The 24,687-nt window shown below is 38.3% G+C and overlaps 1 protein-coding gene and 1 long non-coding RNA gene across 6 annotated transcripts in view; one reads left to right on the top strand and one right to left on the bottom strand.

Annotated features, from left to right (window-relative positions):
• Positions 1-1,295, bottom strand: part of LOC144614131 (uncharacterized) — a 42,535-nt gene extending 41,240 nt beyond the window's left edge. For 4 of the 5 annotated variants that reach the window (XR_013551677.2, XR_013551681.2, XR_013551678.2 and 1 more), the window contains exons 1-2: positions 978-1,295; positions 660-845 (exon numbers count right to left, since the gene is read on the bottom strand). This is a non-coding gene — a long non-coding RNA (uncharacterized LOC144614131). The remainder of the gene's footprint in view (positions 1-659; positions 846-977) is intronic. The other variant, XR_013551679.2, reaches the window with a different exon arrangement.
• A 145-nt stretch (positions 1,296-1,440) lies between these two features.
• On the top strand, positions 1,441-24,687 carry RAB14 (RAB14, member RAS oncogene family). Its single transcript, XM_060608848.2, has 8 exons — positions 1,441-1,710; positions 10,427-10,485; positions 11,611-11,664; positions 13,165-13,342; positions 18,003-18,069; positions 22,886-22,973; positions 23,362-23,392; positions 24,380-24,687. Exons 2-8 carry the CDS (start codon positions 10,434-10,436, stop codon positions 24,555-24,557), a joined length of 648 nt encoding a protein of 215 aa, XP_060464831.1. The 5' UTR covers positions 1,441-1,710; positions 10,427-10,433; the 3' UTR covers positions 24,558-24,687.

Below are 24,687 nucleotides of genomic sequence, written 5' to 3'. Positions count from 1 at the left end.
TGGAGTTAAAGAATACAGGGGGAAAAAAGAATATAGGAATAGAAGCATAGACCTATAGGGCTAGAAGAGATTCCAATATTACCTTATCCTGGATTATCACATAATAGCCATTCCTATGTATTAAATATTTATGTCAAGCATTTTGTACATATTACCTCACTTAATTTTCAAAAGGACCCATGTGTGATAGGTATCATTATCCTTATTTTGCAGAAAAGATTGAGGATCTGAGAAATCAAGTGACATGCCCAATGGTGGGTCATTTGTAAGATGAAAATGAGGTATTCGCACGCAGGTCTTTCTAAAAATAACAGGTTTGTAACCTGTCATGCACTTTCCCAAAGAAATCTCACTTGTCTGTAGCAAAGATAGCTTATGAAAGCTCTTCAGTGTCTAGAGAGAGCTTGAACTTCATTTTGGGTGACTGAGACAGGGCAGTCTTATCCATTAGCTACAACAGGCACGGTGCCCACAAAAATGTTTTAAGTGCTCTTAAAAGTCAGGGAAAAAAAGATGAACTTGTAGGTCAAAGAAAGTGTTTTGCTGTACAACATTGATATATTCATCTCTATACCAATTTAGTTGTAAAATGTGAGCTATATAAGAATATGTATGTTTGTACATAAATATACATATGTATATGTTATCTATCTACCTACCTATCTACCCACCTCCACAAACACAAGGCCAATGTGTCGCGGTTCCACGAAAGTCATAACGCGGCCTTGCGAAGTGCGCTAAACTTTCTGGGAAGGGGAGAAGAGCAGACCAGGTTGGAGGGTGGGAAGCGGTGGACAAATTGTGGAAAATGTGGTAACGATTTCTCTGCTCCCATCAAAGGAATCCTAAAAGAGAGGTTAAAAAAACAAAGGTGAAACAGAATAGGAAGCGCCCACGTTCTAGTCGCATGATCTTGGGACCAGTGACTTGATCAACGTGAACCTCAGTTTCGCCATCGATAAAATGGGGATAGGTACCTGGGACCTGGTTAGGGACCCAAAGTGCTCACTGCTACGTAGGAATCGTTCAATACATTCACGTTGAGTGAACGCTGTAATTGTATGGTTAGCATCGTGGCCGGTGTACCACATGCGTCCGGTAAGTAGTAGTCGGTGGCATTAAAAATTGTAAAAAGTCCAGAAAAGTGGCAAACCTACCCCTCCAAGACCTACTGGTCTCTCCGTAGGTTCCACGCGAACCTGCGCAGTAACTTCTCTAGAAGGCGAGAGCACGCGAATGCGCTTGCGCGGAAGCGCTTTCCTCCGCCCCTTCAGGCGCCACGGTCAGTGGGGCGGGCCTCGGCGGCGGCGCGACAAGTCCAGAGGGAAGGGCTGAGGAAGGGGCGTGGCTAGGGAGCCGGGCCCCGGCCACCCTCTTCCGGGGCTCCGCCAGCTGCGCGCGCATTCTCCTCCCCCCCCCCTCCCCGCCTTCTTTTGTGGTCCGGCCCATTGCGAGGGTGACAGGAAACCCTGTGCAGGGAGCGCCGCCATCTTGGACCTGCCCGAGGAAGATCCTGAGGGAGCCGCAGGAGCAGTCGCCGCTGCCACCGCTACTGCTGCCAGTGCGTCTGCACCTCCTCGGCCAGCCCGCTAGCTGCCGGGGCCTCGGCCGATCGCCCCTGCCCCTCTCCAGCTGCGCCCGCACTCCTCTTCATCGTCCTGACGCCCCCCTCCCGCCCGGAAAGCTGCCCAGCCACCAGCAACCCCCCAGGTAACGCGGGGCCTTCCGCAGTGTCCGTCCGGCCGAGGCCTCCTCGCCCGGCTCGCCGGGGGCCGGGGTGCGGACGGACTGCGAGCAGGACGGCGGGCGGGTGGCGCCGCAGGGCCGGCCCTGCCAGGCCGCGGCGAGCCCGGGGTCGGCGCCGGGCACCTCGGCGCCCGGCCCGACGGGACTCCCGTGCGGGGGCGGGGGGTGTCCCCGCGCTGCGCCCGCCCGAGCCTCTGGTCCTCCCCGCCCAGCCGAGAGCTGCGGGGCGTGCGGGGAAGGGTGTGTTCGGCCGCGCCTTCCCCGCCTCCTCGACCGGACCGGGCACACACGCACCTCCCGCAGGCCCCTCTCCGCGCTGCCGCTCTGGCGGACCACCCCCGCCGCATTTATCCACGCGGGCAGCGCCGCCTCGCAGCCCACGAGCCCAGACGTGGCATTCCCCGTCCCGGAGGCCGCGTCTGCCCGGAGTACAAAAGGCAGCACCTCGCAGCCTCGCCGGCATCTTGGACTAGCTCCGGTGTCCTTGTCGATGTGGGTAGACCGTGCACTTGGGCTGGGGAAGGGGTCTTATGCTTGCGAGGTTCTGGTTGGGGTGAGGCCCTGTAAGGCCCCGGACACCCTCCGAGGCCTCGAGCTTAGGTAGCATGGGGGAGCGGGGGAGAAGACCAAAAAAGTTTTGGCATTTTGAGAACGGAAGGCAAAAAGGCGAAGCCAGCGTTTGTTTTGATGGTTGGCACCTTAGTGTGTGCCGGGTGCAGCCCAGGTGTCTTCTCACAGGGTTTTCTTCGAGTAGCCCGTGGTGATAAGCAAAGTTATCTTCATTTACAAGGGAGGAAACTGAGGCTTGAAGTTACGATGTGACTGGTTGGTTCAGGATGCTTCCTACCGACTGGCCTCTGCCTGCGCTGTGCCTGGTGTTTCTCCGCTACCCTCAAGTTAGGCTAGGGTTACAGGCATGGCCACGTAAAACGTACCCGCAGCTTAATTCCTCTTTCCCTACGTTTGCACTGGATGACAACTGACGACTTCTTTGTAACTGGAAGTCTGTAGTGTCACTCCTCCACTGCCAGTCCTCATTCTCCCAACTCCAGAGGGGAGATGGCAAGGTTTTCATTGTATATTTGAAGACGAAACTGGGGTTCCCGGAGGCCAAGTGCTTTTCTGGTGGTCCCACACAAGTGTCAGAGCTCACCTGAACTCTTGCAGAGTTTCCTGCTCATTTTGTTACTGTCACAACCGCCTTTTATTTGTATGTGGTTATTGGAGACAGACTTGACCTTGCAGTAATCCAGCTCCCACTCCTTCCCCCAACACTTGCCTGTACTTTTTTCCACAGTTCTGCTTAGACCCTTTTATTCGTGCATGCCTCGAGGCATGTGGTGGTTAAGAGTTTTGGAGGGTTTCTACACTAATAACTGCCGCTTTCTAGTTGAGTGACCTTAAGGAATTGACTTAGCCTCTCAGAGTCAGTGCCCTTATCTATACAGGGGATAGTTGTACCTACATTTTAGAGCTGTTTCGAGGATTAAATGGGATTAAAAACCCTTAGCACCTTGCTTGGCATATAGTAGGTGCTCCATTGTAACAGTGCCAGGCATGTAGTGGTTGTTTAATATTTGTTGATTCAATCAAATCAGAGAGTTGTCCAGTTAGACCTGGGCCTGAATCTTCATTTTCCCTTTGGTAGTGTGGGACTGTGGATATATCAACTCTTTGTTGGTTTCCTTACCTGTAAAAAGAATTTTTAGGATTAGAGATTGCGTATAAAGTAGCTGGCGTGTATTAGGCATTCAATAAATGGCAGTTATTGTAAAGAGGTAAGATCCCTTTAGATTCTAATAACCTAAAAAAATTCCTTGAAATTAAAGCTACCTTTTAAAAAGTTTTTGCTTTTTAAATTTCATGTTAAACTTTATTGTTGTGGCATACTTGAACTGTGCGACAGAATTTGGAGTGTTCTTAAAATTAGTCTTTATCAGTATTAAATATTTTTGCATAATCTTAGTAAGATTTTGTACTATTAGGGGAAACTTTTGGTTAAGGCAAATATATTAAAACTAGGACAACTGAGAGATTTTTTATTTTTTTTTAAAGCATGAAACATTTTTGTGTGGTTAAAAATGTCAGGCATGGTTGGAGACAGCAGTGTACAGATAGAAGTATCAGAGACTGTACTTTTAAAAAACTTTATGTTCTAGATAGCTTTAAACATGTACAAAAGAGAGTGATATACTGAGCCTTCTCCTACCCATCAGCCAGTGTTAACAGTGATCAGTCTTGTTGATCTATATACACCTATACCCTCTCCACCAAATTATTTTGAAGCAAGTTTCAGACATCCATATTTCATCAGTAATTTTTTTGCTATTACTAAACCTTTTAACTGTAGTAGTAAGTACAGGGTTTTAGTGTTTTGCCCTTTTAAGTACTTTCATTCTGTGAACAGAGGTGCAGTATTGGAGTACTTCTTATTCGTAGCATACCATCATAATTAACTGGAAAATTTTCTTGACACAGAAATTTTTCTTGACACAGGGATCTAGTTCCTAATTTATATTAATTTATATACAAGTATGACATTAAATATCTTGTCCAAAGTGAGTTTTTTTAAGTGGATGTTACAAACGGGGGGTTATTTTCAGAGATTGCATTACTGTTGAGGAAAGGAAATTGACCACTCTTGCTGGTTAGGTTAGATTATTAGATTAACTGCCCAAGTTTTGGGTCCACTTGTCTGACAGATCAAGTAGCATTCCATGTTAGAGGGCTTGTAAACAAATCAGACTGCTTCTGTTCTTAAGTTTCATGAAGGCAAGGAACAATGATTTTTGTGATCATTACTATATTGTCCAAGCCTAGTCCCAAGGCTTTGTGCTTAGTAGATGATCAACAAATATTTCTGTATTGGAATCACAAAAGCAGTCTATCTTGGCTCTGGTATTTAAACAAAATGTCTTGCATGTAAAACACACACACACACACACACACACACACACACACACACACACACACACAAAACAAGCTTAACTAATTTTAACAATACGGATCAGAATATAAATCACCTGGAATATTTTGCGGGTTGTTTTTGGCCTGTGTTGTCTTGAATAAATTATGTAAAAATTATACGGTAACATGTTCTAAGGAGTAGAATAAAATAGCTATATAGCAGTTGTGAAAGGATTAGTCAGACATAGTGCATAAGTTAACACGGTAAAAAAAGCCAAGCTATTTAAAAAAAAAAAAAAACAAAATGGGAAAATTACTGTCGATTATTGGAGGGAGTGGTTTTTGTCTGGTTTTTGAGGGTGATCATATGATTGACTTCATATGATGTTCCCCATATTGTATATGTGGAAATAATGTTGAAAGTGTTTTGAAAGGGAAGTTTTTTGGTTCTGTTTCGTCTTTAATTTATTTTGTATTAGAATTATATATTAAAATGTCTTAAATATTTCATAGTTTTTTATTATTGTCTCTACTTTGAATACTTTAGAATGTTACTAGTGAATATAGTACATGCTCGTACTATTAGTGCAGGCATATATAAAGTTAATAATTTCTATCCTTTTTCTGCTCTAAATCCAAGTATTCATTTTTCACAATTTGGTGCGTATCCTTCCATATTACCTGTATACAGGATTGAGAGAGAGAGAGAGAGTGTGTGTGTGTGTGTGTGTATGTGTGTATGCTATTGCATAAAATTCTGCCAACTTTTTTTCACTTAAAATCATGGATATGTTTTCAGGTTAATAATATGTATATATATAAATGGTTTTTAAACTAAATGCATATTATTTCATAATACAGATGTACTCTATTTAATCATTTCCCTGTTGATAGGAGTATAGATTGTCTCCAGGTTTTGTTTTTGGGGTTTTTGGTTTTTGGTGTTGTTTTTTTTTTTTCTGTAAAAATGCTGCATTAAATGCCCTTGGACCTATAACCTTATGGATTGAAGATTTTGTATCTGTAGGCTACTTCTTGGTCAAAGGGGGATTTGGATTATCTTTGAGATTTTAAAATATATTGATTACTTCCCCCAAAATGTGGTAATTCATACTTCCACAAGCTGAGTGTATGAAAAGTACCTAACCTTCCCATCTACCAGCATATTTCAAATCCAGTCATTTATATGTCTGTATAATCTTATTTGGAGAGATGTTTGATTAACTGTATGGAGACCATGCAGTTTTATTTTGGGGGCAACAATGATTAGTGTTTAGTGTGCACTTAGTAACCATTTAGATCTCTGTGTATTGGCCTGGAAATAGATCAATGATTTTGTTAGGTGAAAAACACTCTGCATAGTTTTATGCAGTAGCATACCCCATTTTTAAATATATTCCTTACTTTAATGGTGATATGTTTTTCTTGTTCAAGAGATGATGTTAATCTAGGGAAATCTTTTGTTAAAGCAATATTAAGCATAGTTAATATTTAAAAGGGGCCAAACAACAATCATCAGTGCTTAATGTGCACTTATTAATCCTTTCTCTTGACAGCCAGGAAGCTCAGAGCTAAATTTTACATGAGCTGATAGTAAAACTATGACCCTAAATATTTATTGTAATTATCCTCCATTTTTCTTTTGAGTTTTTGATTTTATTTTATCAGTCTACATAGCTACCTTAGAGAAAATCATGTTCTTTGGAATCAGGCCTGAATTCAGATTCCAGCTCTGCCATTTTACTAACTTTTTAGCAGTAGCCAAATCAGTGAATTTCTCCAAACCTCAATTTTTTCAGTTTTTACATAAACCTAATAATGATAATGACTCTGCAGAGTTGTGAGAATTAAGTAAGAATTATATTAAGACAAAGTAGGGAAACATAGTCCTGATCATCCCATGGTTTACTCCCAGCGAATGTTAACTTCAGAAACTTTTTTGTAAGTAGATATAATTTGAATTAGTGTTATCATTTATCCATATCTACAAATCCTGGTTACAATGCATCCTCTGAATATAATTTTTTTAGTACTACTTAGAGTATTAAATTAGAACCAAGTGAGTGAACTGAAAAAGATATGTGTTCCTAAGTATCACAGAAGGGTTTCATGGTGCATCTCATAACTATGGAGGAGGTGGGATGGTGTAGTGGTTAGAGGGGGTTCTCTGCAGTCAAAACAGTCTCAGGTTCAGTATAGACTTGACCACTTAGCTTTGTGACCTGGGCATGTTACTTACCTATTGAGTCTTGATCTATAAAATGAGGATTATAGATGTTTTATAAGAGTGTAGTAGTAAAGATTAATTGAGATTGCATGTAAAGCGTTTAAAACATTGCCTGGCACATATTAAGTGCCTAATGAATGGTAATGTAACAGTTACATTTGTTATTAGTTTAGAAGTTATTCACCTGTATTTAATGATGCTTGTTGTCTCAGTATAGTACTTTTTTTTTTTTTTTTTTTTTTAATGTTTATTTATTTTAGAGAGTGCAAGCAGGGGAGGAGCAGAGAGAGAGGGGGACAGAGGATCCAAAGCAGGCTCTGTTCTGAAAGCAGACAGCCTGATGCTGGGCTTGAACTCACAAACCATGAGATCATGACCTGAGCTGAAGTTGGGACACCTAACTGACTAAACCACTCAGGTGCCCCTGAACGTAGTACTACTCTTAAGGAAATCAAAGGCATTGAACGAGAGCTTATCTTCATATGAACTTTATTCACATGCTTTTGTAACACATGGAAAGAAGTGCATTTAATCACATCAGTAGCTGTGTACAAGTTACAGAGTATTTTAAGGTTTTTTAATTAGTGGAGATTGTAGTGTTGAATGAACTCATGTTCTCAGTGTTTGAACTGGACCACCAGTTTTTGACTTTTGAGTAAAGCAAAAGCATACTTAAGTAATAAGAAGAAAACTTGTTTCCCCTTCCAAAGCTACTTTAAAAAGTACATTCTTCACCTTAACAGTGGTATGTCTCATTCCATGTGCAAGAAATGATGTTGAAAAATACTTTTTAAAAATCATATTAAGCATGGCTAATATTTAAAAGACCACTTGAATATAATTCTATAAATACATAATTTTGAGTGAATGTTATGCATAACATTATGTTTAAACCTAGGTAGTATCTTAGCTTATAATAAGAAAGGGAGGATCTGTTATGTTAGTGACTACAGTTGTAGATATTTTCTGCCTTCATTGTCTACTGAAATTACTAAGTTTGAGTAGCTTTCCTTTCTTAACTCTGCTTTTTGGGTCATTTTTAAGAAACTCGAACCAGAAAATTGTGTGGTGGGGTAAAGACAGGGCACTGGTATTCACTGTGAAATAGTGGTCATTCTCTTTTATTTGGGAATAGTGTGTGCTAATTTAATGCTTGATATTTTGTAAAAATGTTTTGAAAATTGGTCATTGTATAGATAATTAATGAATGCTTGTGTGATGACTAGCACGCACACAAATTAATACAACTAGAATTGGTTTATAATTTCCTGATTAGACTTTAGAACATTTCAAGAAGATATTAGGATTGTTAGAGGCCTTGGTTTCAACATAATATAATGGAAGGCAGCAAAGTATATATAGCTACAAGTTTCAGTAAGAAGAGGGAAAGGAAATAGGAAAATCAGAAAGGTAAGAACATGAAAGACAGTAATTTCAAGGTGACTAAATGATTACTTTTCCCCAAGTTTGAATGGGAAAAGAGGAGCTTAAAAAGGAAGTTAAAAGTTAATTACAGGGTTCTGGGAAGAATACAGGTGAAGAAGTTAATAACCTTTAAATATCATTTTTATTGTGAAAGAATATTTTCTTCCTTGTGTTTGGGATCTGGTGAATAATCCACACCAATTTTAGCCTCAGGACCAACCAAGTTCATTCTTAAAAGTTTTGAGTCCCCATTGTCTGGAAAAAGGGAAACAAATTATTATGTTCAGAATCAGTTAATCTAACTAGAAAAACTCCCTTCCTGTACGAACTGGTTAAAGGAGTTTTCAGTAATGTTGAAGACTGATTATAAAAATGTTACAACACGTCAAGCTGGAATGGGTAGCAGGGCATCCACTTTTGTTAAATGTAATCCTTACAGCACATTGAGAAGACTCTACTGTGTCCTGATTGTCTAATACCTTACTGTAATGAACTTTTTTCTCTTCCCTGATAGCAGTTATATACTTATTTTAAATACATATTTTTTTCTACATGTTAAATTTTATTATGTAGTAATTTTGTTAGTTTTAGTAATTGAACTTCTACAAACGTCATATGTCTGGCTTATATAATGTGACAATTGACCATGACAGTAAAATCAGATTAAAAAATACTGGAAATTAAAATTTTAGAAATGGGGTCAAATATTTATAAGTGTGTGTATGTATAATTTTTTATCTTTTCCTTAAGCTGAAAACTGGTTTGAGAATAAATGCTACAGGAAATCATTACCAGTATTAGAATTTACTTCTTGTTTCTAGCACCTAGCACAGTGTCTGACACATTCAAGGCATTCATTTGAATAAATTGGAGAGGTTTTTCTTAAAGTTATTAAAGTAGAAAGAAATTAGAATTATTTAGGTTAAGTCTATCTGAAGGTAAAGACTAGGCTGTGATTTTTAGAAATGTTTTCTAATACAGGGGCGCCTGGGTGGCTCAGTCAGTTAAGCGTCCGCCTTGTCAGGTCATGATCTCACGGTTCGTGGGTTCAAGCCCCGCATCGGGCTGTGTGCTGACAGCTCAGAGCCTGGAGCCTGCTTCAGATTCTGTGTCTCCCTCTCTCTCTGCCCCTCCCCCACTTGCATTCTGTCTCTCTTTGTCTCACAAAAATAAATGTTAAAAATATATATATATTTTCTAATACATAAACTTGCCAATTTTTATAAACGTAAGTGGTATTTTATGCCATTATTTCAGCTTCTAGAGTAGTATGTAGTAGGCATTTGATACATAATCTTCAAATTCTGTATTAGGTTGAGCCATATAAAACTGCAAAATAAATGACTTTTTAAAAAATACAAGAACAACAGTTTCATGTGGTTTTATCTAATCCTGGCAGTAATTTGGTTTGGAAATCATATGATTGGTCTTTCTTTGGAAGCTATGCTAACCATGATTTAAAGTAGAGTTTTAAAAAGGGTTATTTTATGTTTATAAGTTAGTGGTTACTTTCTATAACATTCTGTTGTGAAATCAAAGAGTCCTGAACAAGTGGACATCCGTAATTCATTTGATCAGTTGACGAGTGGGGACTTCAAAGAGGAGGGAGGACTGTTCTTAAAAAATAAGGATTTTGTAAAGTTTATTTATTTTGAGAGAGAGAGAGAGGAAGCATTAGCAGGGGAGGGGCAGAAAGAGAGGGAGAATCCCAAGCAGGCTTCCTGAAGCGGGGCTCTCAGGACTGTGAGATGGCGACCTGAGCCGAAATCAAGAGTTAGATGCTTAATGGACTGAGCCAACCAGGCGCCCCTACAGTGATATTTAACTTAAGTTTATAAAGATTTCCTTGTTTGACATTTTGTTATTGGATGTTTCCTACAGTGAAATACTGGAATTGTTCTGATATAATGGTTTCTTAATATTTCTATGGATAGTATGTGAGAATGTTAATATTCATCCAAGAGAATTTATGCATTTGGTCAATTTGAGAAATGTATGCATGCATACATTTTGTTTATAATCATATGCTGTATTTTATATATCTTTAAAGGCTAGCAGCGGTCAACTGGGTAACTTGTGTATACTTGCCTTCTGCAGTAACACACTTTTCTTTGTTTTTAGTGCCACCATGGCAACTGCACCATACAACTACTCTTACATCTTTAAATATATTATTATCGGTAAGTTTACTTAACTTATACTCTTGTTCTGCAAAGAAAGTCAATGTATAAAATATTTATATACTAAAACTTAAGATACCACTCCAGAAGAAGTGTATGATTTTTTTCACTGCAAAATTCAAGCTCCTTTAATAACATTTATTTTTGCAGTAATACACTTTTTGCATTGTGGCCATGGATACTTCTATAGTACAGTGGTGGGTACCTTTTGAACTGATGTTGATTGTTCTTGAGGACTGCCTGAAAGCTGTTAATCCTGGAAATGGGACAGATTTGCTAGGAGTACTGATAACATTCCAAAAATATCATGAAAGCCCTTGGAGCCCCCTGGATTCCAAAAAGTGATAGAGAACACTGATTCAGAGTAATTGTGTAATATATATAATATGATATTGGTAGTTTTTCCATTAAGTTTCAAGATATTGCTCAAATTAAAACACAATGCTATTTACCCAAGTATAGTTGTAAGAGCTCAGTTGAAAGTACATGTACTTTATATATTAGACGATTGTACTGATTGTCACATGTTGATCATATGTGATTGTATTGTAACACTTTTCTTCACCAAAGGTTAAATTGCTATAGTACAATCGGAGATGGCATCTGTTCTGTTGTGGTTTTCCTGTAGTGTACGTGCTTTTCTTTTGTGGAATTCTATAAGAAATACAAGGAATATGAGAAAATATGAGATCTAGTCCATCAGACTTCTAGAATTTTTTATTTCTGCTAGTTATATGCTGCCCTGTTTACTCCCAGAAGTCTTTTGCTTTAATGCATGGATTAAGGGAAAAAAAACAATACAAAACTTTGAAACAGCTCAAAGTAGAAAATGCTCTTACAATAGTTTCTCTGTTAGAAAGCACTTCCTATCTGATGGTTATTAACTAACATAATTTATAACTTCAGTTCTATCATACTGAAGGTCAGGAATCGTCAGTCTGTACATCACATTGAAAAGTGACCTGTATGATCTTTCAAACTCATTATATATTAGGGAAATATAACTTCAAATGTCCCAGAAATTTGTGATGTGATATGGTAGGGGATATAACAATCATTGTATATAATTATAAGAGTATAAAACTGAGTATGTAATTGCCACTTGAAATTTTTTTTTTGAAACAGGGGACATGGGAGTAGGAAAATCTTGCTTACTTCATCAATTTACAGAAAAAAAATGTAAGTTCAATATATAAGGTAAAACATTAATACATGCTTTATTGTCACTTTCCTACTTTTCAAAAAGTGCCATTTTCACTATATGCATTTAAATACAACATTTCTTTAGAGAGTGAATTTAAATAGTTGTATATATAGTGAAATACACCTGCATGTACAGAGTGTTGATTTTTATATACCCTATATAATTTGAGTTTCTTGTTTAGTTTGTTTTGATGGTAGGAAATTTTTTAAAATGTATATTACAGTGTCAGATTTAAATAATCTTTTCTCTGACTTCACCATTTTAGAAATTATTAGAAATTTGCTGCATGTATCATTTGTCAACTAAATAATAGATTGGAGATATTTAAATAAAATTCTTTCTGTATCCAGGACTGGTTTATTAATATTTGAAGTACAATTCTGTCTTGGGTGGTAGAGGAAGAGACCATCTTATTTTATGTAACTGATAGGCTGAATGTAGTTGAAATTGTTTCCATATAGTTGAAATTATTTTTATGGCTTGTTTTGTTTTGTTTTGTTTTTGCTTAATGTAACATTTTGTGAAAGCTCCAGCAGTCTGTGTGTACTTGTACCGCAGAGTAGTGGGTTTAGGTTTTCAGTGGCCTAATTATAAGGAAAGGACTAATAAGCTTGTCCTACTGGATTAGACATGTATAACCTGCCAATATATGATTGTAAGTATATGTTAAATGTGTTTTTCTTTGAGATATTGATAGTATTTTCCAGGATGAAAATTTGACCAACAACTCCTAGAGTCTTAAAACCATTGATTGGTTTGTTATATGTAATGATTATCAGAAGTCTAAATAGCATAATGTTGATATTATGAAGAACTTATTAAAATCTTTATTTTTAATTTGCAGATTCTTTTAGTCCAGGGGTTAGCAAACAGTAGCCTGTGGGCCAAATCCAGTCACTGCCTGTTTTTGTAAATAAGGTTTTATTTCCACAACCACGCTCATCCTACTTACTGTCTCTGGCTGCTTTTTGTGCTTCCGCAGCAGAGTTGAGTAGTTGTGACAGACCTTTTGGCCTACAAAACTTAAATATTTATTATTTGGTCCTTTTTTTTTTTTTTTTAAGTTTACTTATTAGAAAGAGAGAGAGAGATGGTGCAAGTGGAGGAGGGGCAGAGAGAGAATCCCAAGCAGGCGCCACACTGGCAGCACAGAGCCCAATACTGGGCTCAAACCCACGAAGCCCTGAGATGATGACCTGAGCCGAAACCAGGAGTTGAACCCTTAACCGGCTCAGCCACCCAGGTCCCCCTGTTTGGTTCTTTGTAGAAGTTTGCTCACCTCTGTTTTAGTCCAGTCAGATTTCTTTGACCTCTGGGTTTTTGTTAATTTTTTTTCAGCGCTAGGTTGAGTCCATTCATAGCCTACAAGCCTTAATAAGTCATTTGATTGTCCAGTGGATTTTTTTCTGCTGGTCTTAATCTGAAGCTTTCTGGAAGTTGGAATATTATATTCTATTTCTTTTCCTCTCTGACAGTTATGGCTGATTGTCCTCACACAATTGGTGTTGAATTTGGTACAAGAATAATTGAAGTTAGTGGCCAAAAAATCAAACTGCAGATTTGGGATACAGCAGGACAGGAGAGGTTTAGGGCTGTTACGCGGAGCTACTACAGAGGAGCTGCGGGAGCGCTTATGGTGTATGATATCACTAGGTAAGAGATTCATAGTCTTTCAAACTTCGTACTTGAAAAAACACGTCTACTTGAGGCAGCGTGGTCTCCTGTTTTATCGATGCAGGCATTCCTTAGTTTGTGATTGTGTGCCTATACGTGAGCTTATTTGGGCTTTATGGTTTCTTCTCTAAATTGCTGTAGAAGACTTGACGTGTGTAACATGTTGGTTTCCTTTTCTGAAAGTGGATATGACCGAAGAAAAACTTTAGGAGATGCTGGTGGAGCTAATAGAAGAAGACTATTCTGAAAAGCAGCATCTGTTCAGTTATTTGAGGTGAAATAATATTTTATACCAAACTTTGTTCTTTTTCACTTCAGTACAAAGCAAGCGAGTCTTGAGTGACTCTGTTCAAACACACTTTTTCAAAGTCAGGTCAAGGAAGGAATTAAGTAGTTTTGCTAATCCAACATGGTAGGTTATAAAAAGTGCTTATGCTTGCATCTGAAGGTGTTTGAGGTATTTAATTGTTCATTCACTTAAATTCTTTTTTGCTCTAAAATGGATTGAAATGGTTTGCAATACCACATGCAGCAAGATTAAGTTTATTTCAGCTTGGCTTTCTGGAAACTGAAAGCACTTGATACAACATCACAAAGCTGGACCCTATTTGGGTTGAGAAAAACATGGAAAATTGGGCTACTTCATTAAACTGTGCTAAGCTGGCAAATGAACTGGATCACCTTTCATATTAGCGCAGAGTGCCAGTTGATTATTATTATTATTTTTATTTATTTATTTAAAAAAAAAAATTTTTTTTTTTCAACGTTTTTTATTTATTTTTGGGACAGAGAGAGACAGAGCATGAACGGGGGAGGGGCAGAGAGAGAGGGAGACACAGAATCGGAAACAGGCTCCAGGCTCCGAGCCATCAGCCCAGAGCCCGATGCGGGGCTCGAACTCATGGACCGCGAGATCGTGACCTGAGCCGAAGTCGGACACTTAACCGACTGCGCCACCCAGGCGCCCCTATTATTTTTTTTTAAAGTTTATTTTTGTGTTTATTTAAAGAGTGTGTGAACAGGGGAGGGAGAGAGAGAATCCCAAGCAGGCTCTGCACTGTCAGCTCTGAGCCCAGTGCCGGGCTCAGTCTCATGAACCGTGAGACCCTGACCTGAGCCAAAACCAAGAGTCGGACGCTTAACCAACTGAGCCCCCCCGGGCGCCCCGCAGAGTGCCAGTTTAAAGCATTGTGACTCTTGTCTTATTTTTTTGAGAGGAGGTAGGGATGGGTGAGTGGGGCCAAATGATAATTAGACTTTCAAGCATATTTCCTTCTGAGAAATGCTTTACATGTTTGCTCTTGAAGAGTCACAATACAGCGCACATTAACATGTTAGCACCCTGAGAAGTTCTGCAGAAAAATTCTTTAAGTTAATTTAGTTTGGTGTTTCCTAAGCTTATTTTATTGAGGAACACACTGGGAAATGTGGACTTAGAATGAAGATAGCGGCTGATTATAATTACAGTGCTTGAAGTTCATTGAGTTCTAGAGTTGGGTGATCTCAGGGCAAAAGGAGTGAAATAGCCTTAATGCTTTTCTCTATAGCCAGGAACTGGTAACATGATAAGTAGATAGTTTTGTGGGAAGAATATTAAAGAACCTGGCCATCTCTACAAGACATCCTTATGAGGGGTGCATTCCCGAAGACTTTGCATCATTAAAAACTCTATTCATTATTAATCAATTTAAATGTCCTGATATGTGCTTAGAGTTCTCAATCTGTAATGTAGTTGGTTTTATTTTGTGTGTGCTTGTGTTTTTCCCCCTTCAGCTTTACTGATAATATAGTTGACAAATAACATTGTGTAAGTTTAAGATCTACAAAGTGATGATTTGATACATGTTTGCTTTTAAGCATACCTTTTAAGCATAGCAACTACTTTTGGTAGAATATGTGTCTGTTCAAGTCATCAAAAGTACTTTGGCTGGAAACTGCCCAAATGCCCATCAAATAAGGAAGAGATACACAAATGGGTATATTCATGCAATGGAGCATAGTGCAACCATTAAAAGAAAAGAAACTCCGATATATGCCATAAGGTGGATGAGTCTAGAAAACATTTTGCTAAGTGAAAGCAGTCAGACATAAAAGGCCACATGTATGATTCCATTTATATGAAAGATCCAGAATAAGCCAATTCATAGAGACAGAAAGTAGATTGCCAGGGGACAGAGAGTGAATGCTGATGGTATGGAGTTTCTTTTGGGAGTGATAAAAATGTTGTAGAATTAGATACTGGTGATTGTTGCACAACTTTGGAATATATACTAAAAACTGATACATTGTATACTTTAAAAGGATGAGCTTTATGGTATGTTCATATCCCAGTAAAAGTATTATTGAAAAAAAGTACTTCAGGCTTTACACCAGTGTTTTTCATATGCTACATTTCATAGTAGCATTAATCCTTGACATTTTGCAAACTTGAAAGTTCCTGCTTTAGTAATATTTTTTATTCTTGGCATTAACTATAATTGTTACATGATACTTTTCTAAATTGATAACATAGCTTATCATGGCAATTTTTTTGGCTATATCAGTTGTTTGATATGTCATTTAACATCCATGCCAAAGTTAGGGATATAGTTGCACTTTTTTTTTTTTAGCACTATTACCACTAATTAATGAATATTCTGATGCTGCTGTATTTATAGATTTGAAATTATGGTGAATTTAAGTTAATAAAATAATTACCAAAACTAAAGTTTACGTGATCTGTATACTTAAAAAGGATGTGTAGATTTCTCTGTTTACCAAAGTAATGGCGGTTTGTAATTCACTGTTGCTGCCAGCTTTGACATTTTAAAATTTACTAAAATCAGTATAAATATTTTTGTATTTGTGCTATTTGAGTTTTTGTGCACAAAGTAGGATAAATTTATGTGTAAAAGCAAAGTATGTCAGTGCTGCAAATACTGAAGAGTAAAGTGATATGGCTTGTGCTTTTTAAAAATATTTGACCATTAGAAAATTATAAAACATCAGGAAAATGTTACTTTTGTTTATTTGATTTTTTTTTTTTTTTTTTTTTTTTTTTTTTTTACAGTTAGGTGGTGATTTGTGTGTAACATGATTTAGCACAGTAAAAAGAGAATCTTAGGACTCCTTTTCAGTTCCCACTGGGAAGGGATTAAGTGTTTGGAATATTCCAACTTTATATAGGTACTGACAGCTGGAGATGATGGAATATATTCACAAGGCTAAATTTGAAACACTTTGAGGACAGTGTGTGTGCAAAGGGTTCAAGGCCTGGCTCTGAAATCATTTGGATCTTTGTGGGGCTTCTGTTTACTTACCTGTTAAATGAGTAGGTTGGATTAAAGTTCTGTGAATGTATTTAAATCAGAAACCCCTTTTTAAAAAAATCTTTTCTAATATATATTTTTGAGAGAGAGAGACAGAGTGTGAGTGAGGGAGGGACAGAGAGAGAGGGAGACAGAATCTGAAGCAGCCTCCAGGCTCTGAGCTGTTGGCACAGAGCCTGACGCGGGGCTCGAACCCACAAACCGTGAGAACATGACCTGAGCTGAAGTTGGACACTTAGCTGACTGAGCCACCCAGGTGCCCCCAATCCGAAACATTTTTAACCTTCAAAATTTTATTTGATCCCTTTGGTAGAGTCTGAGAAATATTAATACTATCCTGTATTTAATATTGTATATTATTTAAATTTGCTTGCTCTCTTCGGGCCTGTTTGGCTAGGGCAAATGAGCCTGTGAGTTTCTAAACTAATGCTTGGAGAAAGTGGAGAAATAAGGCAGTCTGGATCCCAAAATGATTTAGCTGCTGGGTAAATAAGAGTACAGAGTTAGAATAAACTTGCTCTGATATCTAGGGACTTCAATTTCCTGTCAGAGGTATTAAGTGCCTTTTTAAGGCCACGTTTGTTTTAAAATTTTCTTAATGTTTTATTGATTTTTGAGAGAGAGAGACAGAGCACAAGCAGGGGAGGGGCAGAGAGAGAGGGAGACACAGAATCCGAAGCAGGCTCCAGGCTCTGAGCTGTCAGCACAGAGCCCGACGTGGGGCTTGAACTCACAAACCTCAAGATCATGACCTGAGCCAAAGTCAGATGCTTAACCGACTGAGCCACCCAGGCACCCCTAAAGCCAGTTTTTATGCTGTCGTATTCAACTTTCTCTTTAAGGAAAGGTGAATTTTGTATCTGTCTATAGTGTGACTGTCTTGGTTTCTAATTTGAAAAAGACAGATACAAACATGTTTGCCCCTGAACATACACCATTTGTGAGACATTTTGGTGCTATGTCTCCATTTTGTGGTCGAAAATCTGGATGATTTAAAAATAATCTTAGTTTTTACTTCAGATTGTAAATTCTGGGTTCAGAATTGTTTTCATTAATTTTCTGTGTTGTTCCTTGCTTGCCTATTGGTGTGCTTTATGAATGTACTTTTAAATGCAAGCAGTTTACTCCTGAAATGTAATTAGAAAGTTGTTGGATTATTGTTCATTTATTTAAAAATAATAGGTTTAGGCTAGATTTTTGGAAAATATGTGTTTACATTCCACAGATTTTGATAAAAGTGAATATTTTAAATATTTATTGAAGTTTGTTTTTAAAAAATTGAAATGGCAATTGTATGTGGTAGTCATACACGTAAACTTTAATTTTTGCAGAAGAAGTACATATAACCACTTAAGCAGCTGGTTGACAGATGCAAGGAATCTCACCAATCCAAATACTGTAAGTTGAATAACCTTTGTTCTACAGAAAGTTTGAGAACTACACTAACCCCGAAAGGAAAGTTATTTGTTAATAGGATTTTTGTATTTGAGTACTAAGAATGAGAGAATATTTTATTTTCAAATTAATTAAAGAGAAGTTAACCTTTTTTTTCAGTAGTAATTACTCTAGGTTTTGTATTTATACTTGGTTTTTGTTCATGTTTGTGGTTAAAAAAAAAAAAATGTTATGAGTGGAGTGGTGACCTCCTGTGAAGTGGAGACTATGAAATCTGAAACAATCACTTTGAAAGGGATCTGCATTTGTTTCATAAAACCTTATCATTAGAAGAAACTGGGAAAAATATAAAGGGTCTCTATTTTTTCTTTTTTTTTCCCCCAAGATTTTATTGAAATTCAAATTAGTTGACTTATAGTGTAGTATTGATTTCAGGTGTAGAATTCAATGGATCGTCACTTACATACAACACCCAGTGCTCTTAACAAGTGCCTTAGTGCCCATCACCCATCTAGCCCGTCTCCATCCACCTCCCTCCATCAACCCTCAGTTTGTTCTCTATAGTTAAGAGCCTCTTAAGTATCTGCCTCTGTCTCTGGTTTTACCTTAATTTTCTTTCCCTTCCACTATGTTCATCTGTTATATTTCATCTTCTTTGTTTCTGGATCTCTATTATTTCTTAACAACTGCTTGTGAATCTACAGTTATCTCAGTAAAATTTCAATTAAAGATAAAAGAGTTCTACATGCTTTAAAAAATCAGTTTTTTAATTAAAATTTTTTTACCAAAAAAATCTCAACTATACTTAAATATTAAAAGGTAAATTCAAAAAGTAAGCATTATTGTGCTATATTTTCAAACTGCAAATTAAAAAAACTTTTTTTGAGAGAGAACATGAGCCGGGGAGGGGCCGAGGGAAAAGGAGAGAGAATCTTAACCACTGGGTGTGGAGTCTGACTCGGTCTCAATCTCGTGACCCTGGGATCATGACCTGAGCTGAAATCAAGAGTCAGATGCTTATCTGACTGAGTCACCCAGGCACTGTAAAAAAATTTTTTTCTTTTTAAAATGAAAATAAAAATTAGCTTCTTAGCCAGAGTGAGAAGATACTGAGATTTTAAAGGCCAACTACCAGGCTAGACTCTGTAGTAGCCAGAGATAAAGATGCATCTTGGCCCACGGAATGTTACGGTCTAGTAAGGAGATAGCTGTGCGTATGTGTTTCGCTGCGCTGAAAAGCAGAGTGAAATAGGAGTTGGAGCAACTGGTGTGTGTGTTCCTGAAGTGCTCCACATAAGCAGTGCTGTCTGGAGAATCCAGCTTTACAGAGAAAGTGATGTTTGAACTGGGACTGTAGAGGTGAATAAGGCTTCCAGGAACAGGTGAGGAAAGGCCGTGAGCTGTGACTGACTCTGAGCTTCTTCAGAAGAAGGCCTGTGTCTTACTTGGCTTTGTTATCAGTGATAAGATTGGCTTTTTTTTTTTTTTTTTTTTTTTAATCAAGGAACAGCAAGCACTTGGTGGAACTGAAAGTTAATGTCATTTGCCTTTTATGTCAAGGACTGTGCCTGGAATTTTCGTATCAATTATCATTTTAAACCCACTGTAGGTATACATACAAAGCTATAGATAAATGTTCATAACAGCTTTATTTACAATAATGGGAAACAACCTAGATGGCCATCAGTAGGTGAGTGGTTAACCCATCTGGTATATTCATGCTACAGAATACTCCTCAGTGAAACAAAGGAATGAACTATTGATGCACATAGCAATTTAGATGGCTCTCAAGGACATTATGCTGAGTGAAAAAAGTCAATTTAAAAAATGACATTTTGAATGACTCCATTTATAAAACACTCTCAAAAAGACAGAATTGTTGCCAGGAGTTAACAGATGGGGGTGAAGGCTATGAGTGGTGTGGGATGACTATAAAAAGGGCAGCACAGAGAACTTCCTTCGTAGTGATGGAACAGTTCTGTATCCTGATAGTGGTGACACAGATCTGTACCTGCAATAAAATTGCATAGAACTGTGCACACACGAGAGTGTACAGCTGGTGAAATTGAGTGCACCAGTGTCACTTCCCTGGTTTTGAAAGTCTGTAAGATGCTACTGTTGAGGAAGCTTGGTGAAGGGTCTTTAGAATCTCTACTTTTGTAAGCTTCTGTAATTCTATAGTTACTTCAAGAAAAATGTTAAAAAGAAAAAAAAACCTCATTGTAGAGGGTTCTTAGAGGAGTATAATGACAAGTTAGGCATGTCTTTCCTGTCTTATTTATGCCTCTTTAAATTTTACCACATCTTCAGAAGAAAGTGTTAATGGAGGAAAAACTTTCCTCTGCCTTTCAAGATTCTTCTGGTTGGTCTAAGAAATAAATTGACAGAGTTGTTAAAAGTTTCTGGAGGTTGAGTCGGTACCCTCTCCCTGGTACTGAGAGGGAAATACCCTTACAAATGGAGATTTTTCTTCTAAGTGTAAATATCTCTTAAGGTAAAGGGTAACTTTGGGTTTTCAGAGCTTTACCTCTGTCTGGTGTTTCTTAAAAATAAATTAGCTTAAGATAATTAATATTCCAAAGAGGCCTATCTTGAGGTGGCAAAATTTGCTCCCCTACAAAAGAAAATCTCTTAAGGTCCAGCTCAAATGTTACATTTTCTATAAAGTTGCCTTCAATTTCTATATGGGGGTTACATACCTTCCCATTTTGTCTGGTATATTTTGTATCTCTGTCTTGTTAGCATGCTACTTTCATGTCTCCTTTCAGGATGATAGGTAAAGCACGGCTTGGAACTTCTTAAGGAATTGGGAGAGGAGGCAGCGTTTCCATTCAGCTACCATTTAAAATAATTCTTTAAATTATCTTTTATTTTTAAAAACAGCTTTACTGAGATATAATTAGCATAATGTACCCATGTAAGGTGTGCAGTTCAATTTTTTTTTTTAAATATTAGAGCGCACACACACATGCATATGTAGGTGCATGAGCTGGGGAGGGGCAGAGAGAGGACCCCAAGCAGGCCCTGCACTGTTAGTACAGAGCCCGACACAGGGCTCCATCTCCCAGACTGTGAGTGAGGTCATGACCTGAGCCAAAATCGAGAGTTGGATGCTTAACTGACTGAGCCACCCAGGCACCCTGGTGTGGTTTTTCTTTTGTTTTTAAGTTTATTTATTTTGAGAGAGAGAGAGAGAGAGAGAGAGAGAGCGCTCGCGCGCATGTGCAGGGGAGGGGCAGAGAGAGGGGGAGAGAATCCCAAGCAGGCTCCATGGCTGTTAGTGCAGAGCCCGATGTGGGGCTTGAACTCATGAGCCATGAGATCATGGCCTGAGCTGAAATCAAGAGTCAGAGGTTTAATCGACTGAGCCACCCAGGTGCCGCACCCTGGTTTGTTTGTTGTTGTTTTTTTAACTGAAATCTAGTTGACATACAAAACATTTCTTGTTTTGAGTACTTGTCTTATAATGGCTCTGTATTAGGCCACCATGACTTTATCAGCCTTGATTTTTTTTTTAAAGCTGATTTCCTTTTTTAAGTGTTCTTACCTTATTCTTTAAAAGACTGACTCCATGTGAAAATCTTTCCCTCTTTAGTGGGCCCTTGTCCACACTGATTGAAAAATGCTCACATTTGTTACACTGCTGAAGTGTTCTTGCTCAAGGTTTACATTCAGATCATGGTGGTTCTTCAGTTCGTTAGACATCGTGTTTTAGAAACAGGAGAGCCAGGTCTGCAGTGTCACATGAGAAAAAGTTAATGGTGGAAATCACTTTTGGTTGAAACCATCCATTCCTGTCTGTATCTGGATTACCACATCTGTTTGGAAGGGAAAGGAAGGGGGGATCACTCGTTAGTATGAAATAAGGTTATATATGGACAGAGACAGTTTATCCATAAATGCCTCCCGCCCTCCCAAAGCACCATGACGATCAAAGCTCTGTTTCCAAGGCTGCAGACTTTTTTCTTAGAACTTTTCAGAGCTGCCTTTAACTCTGGCCTAACTTCACCTGTATAAATGATTCCAAACCGAGTATAGATAAGTGTGTGTATTTTGCCTTGGATTTGAACTTGTCTGCATATGTGTCCCCCCCCACTCCCTCTTCCCACCACCACTGTTCCCCACAGAACACAGACATTTGTTATCAGTTGCTACAAATGTAGTCCTGCCTAGGGCTAGCTAGTGTAAGGACAGTTTTTGAAGGTCACAGTTTGGGTTTTCTGCCTTGGTTCTAATATCTTCCTCCCCCTGACTCACCGAGTAAACGTTGACAAATTCCTTTGCCTTATTTGAGCATTGATTTCCTTACTTATAGCCTGAAGGAGTTGAACTAGTAGTTTAACTTTTTGAGGGTCCCAGAAACTTTAGAAAATCTGATGAAAACCATGAGCATTCTCTCCCAGGGAATGTACTTGTTGACAACATTCTGTGCTTAATTTCAGCGCATTCGCAGATCCCCGGGAACTTGTCCGTGACCCCTTTAGTAAGCTTACTCAGATAAGTCATAACCTTTGGCCTAGACCAGTTGTGCCTCATGGACTGTTTTGTTTTTGAATGGCTTGCACACCTGAAAAATCTACTCTTTGCCCTTTATAGACAGTTTGTCAGCCCATGGCCTAGATAATTGCTGAGATCCCTGTTAATAGTACTGACTTGGTGATTTTTTCATACGTGTCTGCTAGATGAGATTGCTAGTACTTGGGTGTCCTTTTTAGGCCCCTGTGTTTTTTCTGTCAAGGTTTTTGGATTTCAGAAATTTAATGGTTGATTTAAATGGTTGCTTTTATTTTAAGATGTCTTTCTTTTGGTCACAAATTAGGTAATAATTCTCATAGGAAATAAAGCAGATTTGGAGGCCCAGAGAGATGTAACATATGAAGAAGCCAAACAGTTTGCTGAAGAAAACGGTGGGTTTCTTTTAAGATTTTTAATGGTGGTTTTGGTTCACACATAGAATTTCTAAGGAAGGGTGGGATTTTTGATACTGCAGATTATGTGACTTTTTTTTTTTTTTTAATGGCAACTGCTTACATTTCCAGAGTGAGGAAATAAAATGTTTCTATTTGACATTCGTGTTATTCATGTTGGGGGTAGTGCAAGTATTTAATAACAAATATTAGATTTCCCGCCATCTCAAGCTAACATGTATTGTTGCATAAAATACTATGATAGGAGTACTGATAGCTGATGGGAAACTTTTATTCATGGGAAGGTTTTATTCAAGTGTTATTGAAGATAATGCCCTTTTGAGTTCATTTGAAATGTCTTAATCATAAGTCTGAATTTTATTTTTAGGCTTATTGTTCCTTGAAGCAAGTGCAAAAACGTACGTATGGCTAAAATTAATCATTTTCAGTTATGTTTAATTACATTCAAACTTCTCAAAGTAGAACCACACATATGGAAAATGGATTCTAATATATTTGCATGTAATAACGCTTATGGTGGGAAGAATAGTAAGCACGCATCCCTTTGCTTCCTGTTTCACATTTAAAAGTAATATTTTTTGTTAACTTTGCCTAAAAGATTGTACCTTGATTATTCCCATTGGTAATCCAGGTTAATAAATGAAGTTGTGTTAGCATTTCAAAAGTGTTTGACTTTCACAACTGAGGTTGAGTTTGGCATCTTAGACTCAAGCTTGGTTAATCTGTTCATTTAATACTGCTGATTAAAAAGCATGACCTAAGGAAACAATGTCTAAGAATAATTAGAAGCATAATTAATTTTCTGATTGTTACTCCGTGTCCATTATTGAACCCCAGGCCTCCCATCTTCATTTATTAAGTCAAACATCTCTTGCTGGTGAGAAGCCAGCCCCTTTGTTCAGTGACATCTGTATTGTTAGTATGAAGAGAACTGAAGTGTGAACACAGCCGAGCATGAATATATCACCATCACATGATAAAAACAGTATAGTTGGTGCTTGGCTAATCAGACCATACAAATCCTGGAATCCTCTTCTGCATGTTTTGAGATGTTTGTTTGTGTTTGGAATGCCTTCTCACAGTTACCAAACTGGCTCTTCATTTTCATTATATATTAGTATATAACATTTTAATGATTGGAACGTACCCTGTTATCCAGTTGGGGCTTGTAGAAACAGCTCTTGGTACCGCGTTCACATGCTTTTCCACAGAAATTATTTCCCCATGTTGCTCTCCTGAGCTCAGTCTTTGGTAATCTCTTGTTAGATGACAGTGGCTAAGTTGAAGACATCATGGCAGTTGACTAAAGGTTAGCAAAAGTGCATCATGTCTAATCTTTCGTGGAGAGCTGTGATTCTTGAATAAAGTTGTCGATTGCCTCTTAGGGGAGAGAATGTAGAAGATGCTTTCCTTGAAGCTGCCAAGAAAATCTATCAGAACATTCAGGATGGAAGCCTGGATCTGAATGCTGCTGAGTCCGGTGTACAACACAAGCCTTCAGCCCCGCAGGGAGGCCGGCTAACCAGTGAACCCCAACCCCAGAGAGAAGGCTGCGGCTGCTAGTGACCTCTTTGCCGTAGCTCCCGTTTGACCTTTCACCTGTCTGTTGGAAGCAGTACTTTTTACTGCCTCATTGTCTTCTGTACATCTTACTGGGTTTAATTAAAAAAAAAAAAAAAAAAGGAAAAAACAA

Source organism: Panthera onca, chromosome D4, assembly GCF_046562875.1.
Source record: "Panthera onca isolate mPanOnc1 chromosome D4, mPanOnc1 haplotype 2, whole genome shotgun sequence".
NCBI classification, from domain to species: Eukaryota; Metazoa; Chordata; class Mammalia; order Carnivora; family Felidae; genus Panthera; species Panthera onca.
Note: the sequence above shows the minus strand (reverse complement) of the source record. Positions and strands in the feature narration are given on the sequence as shown.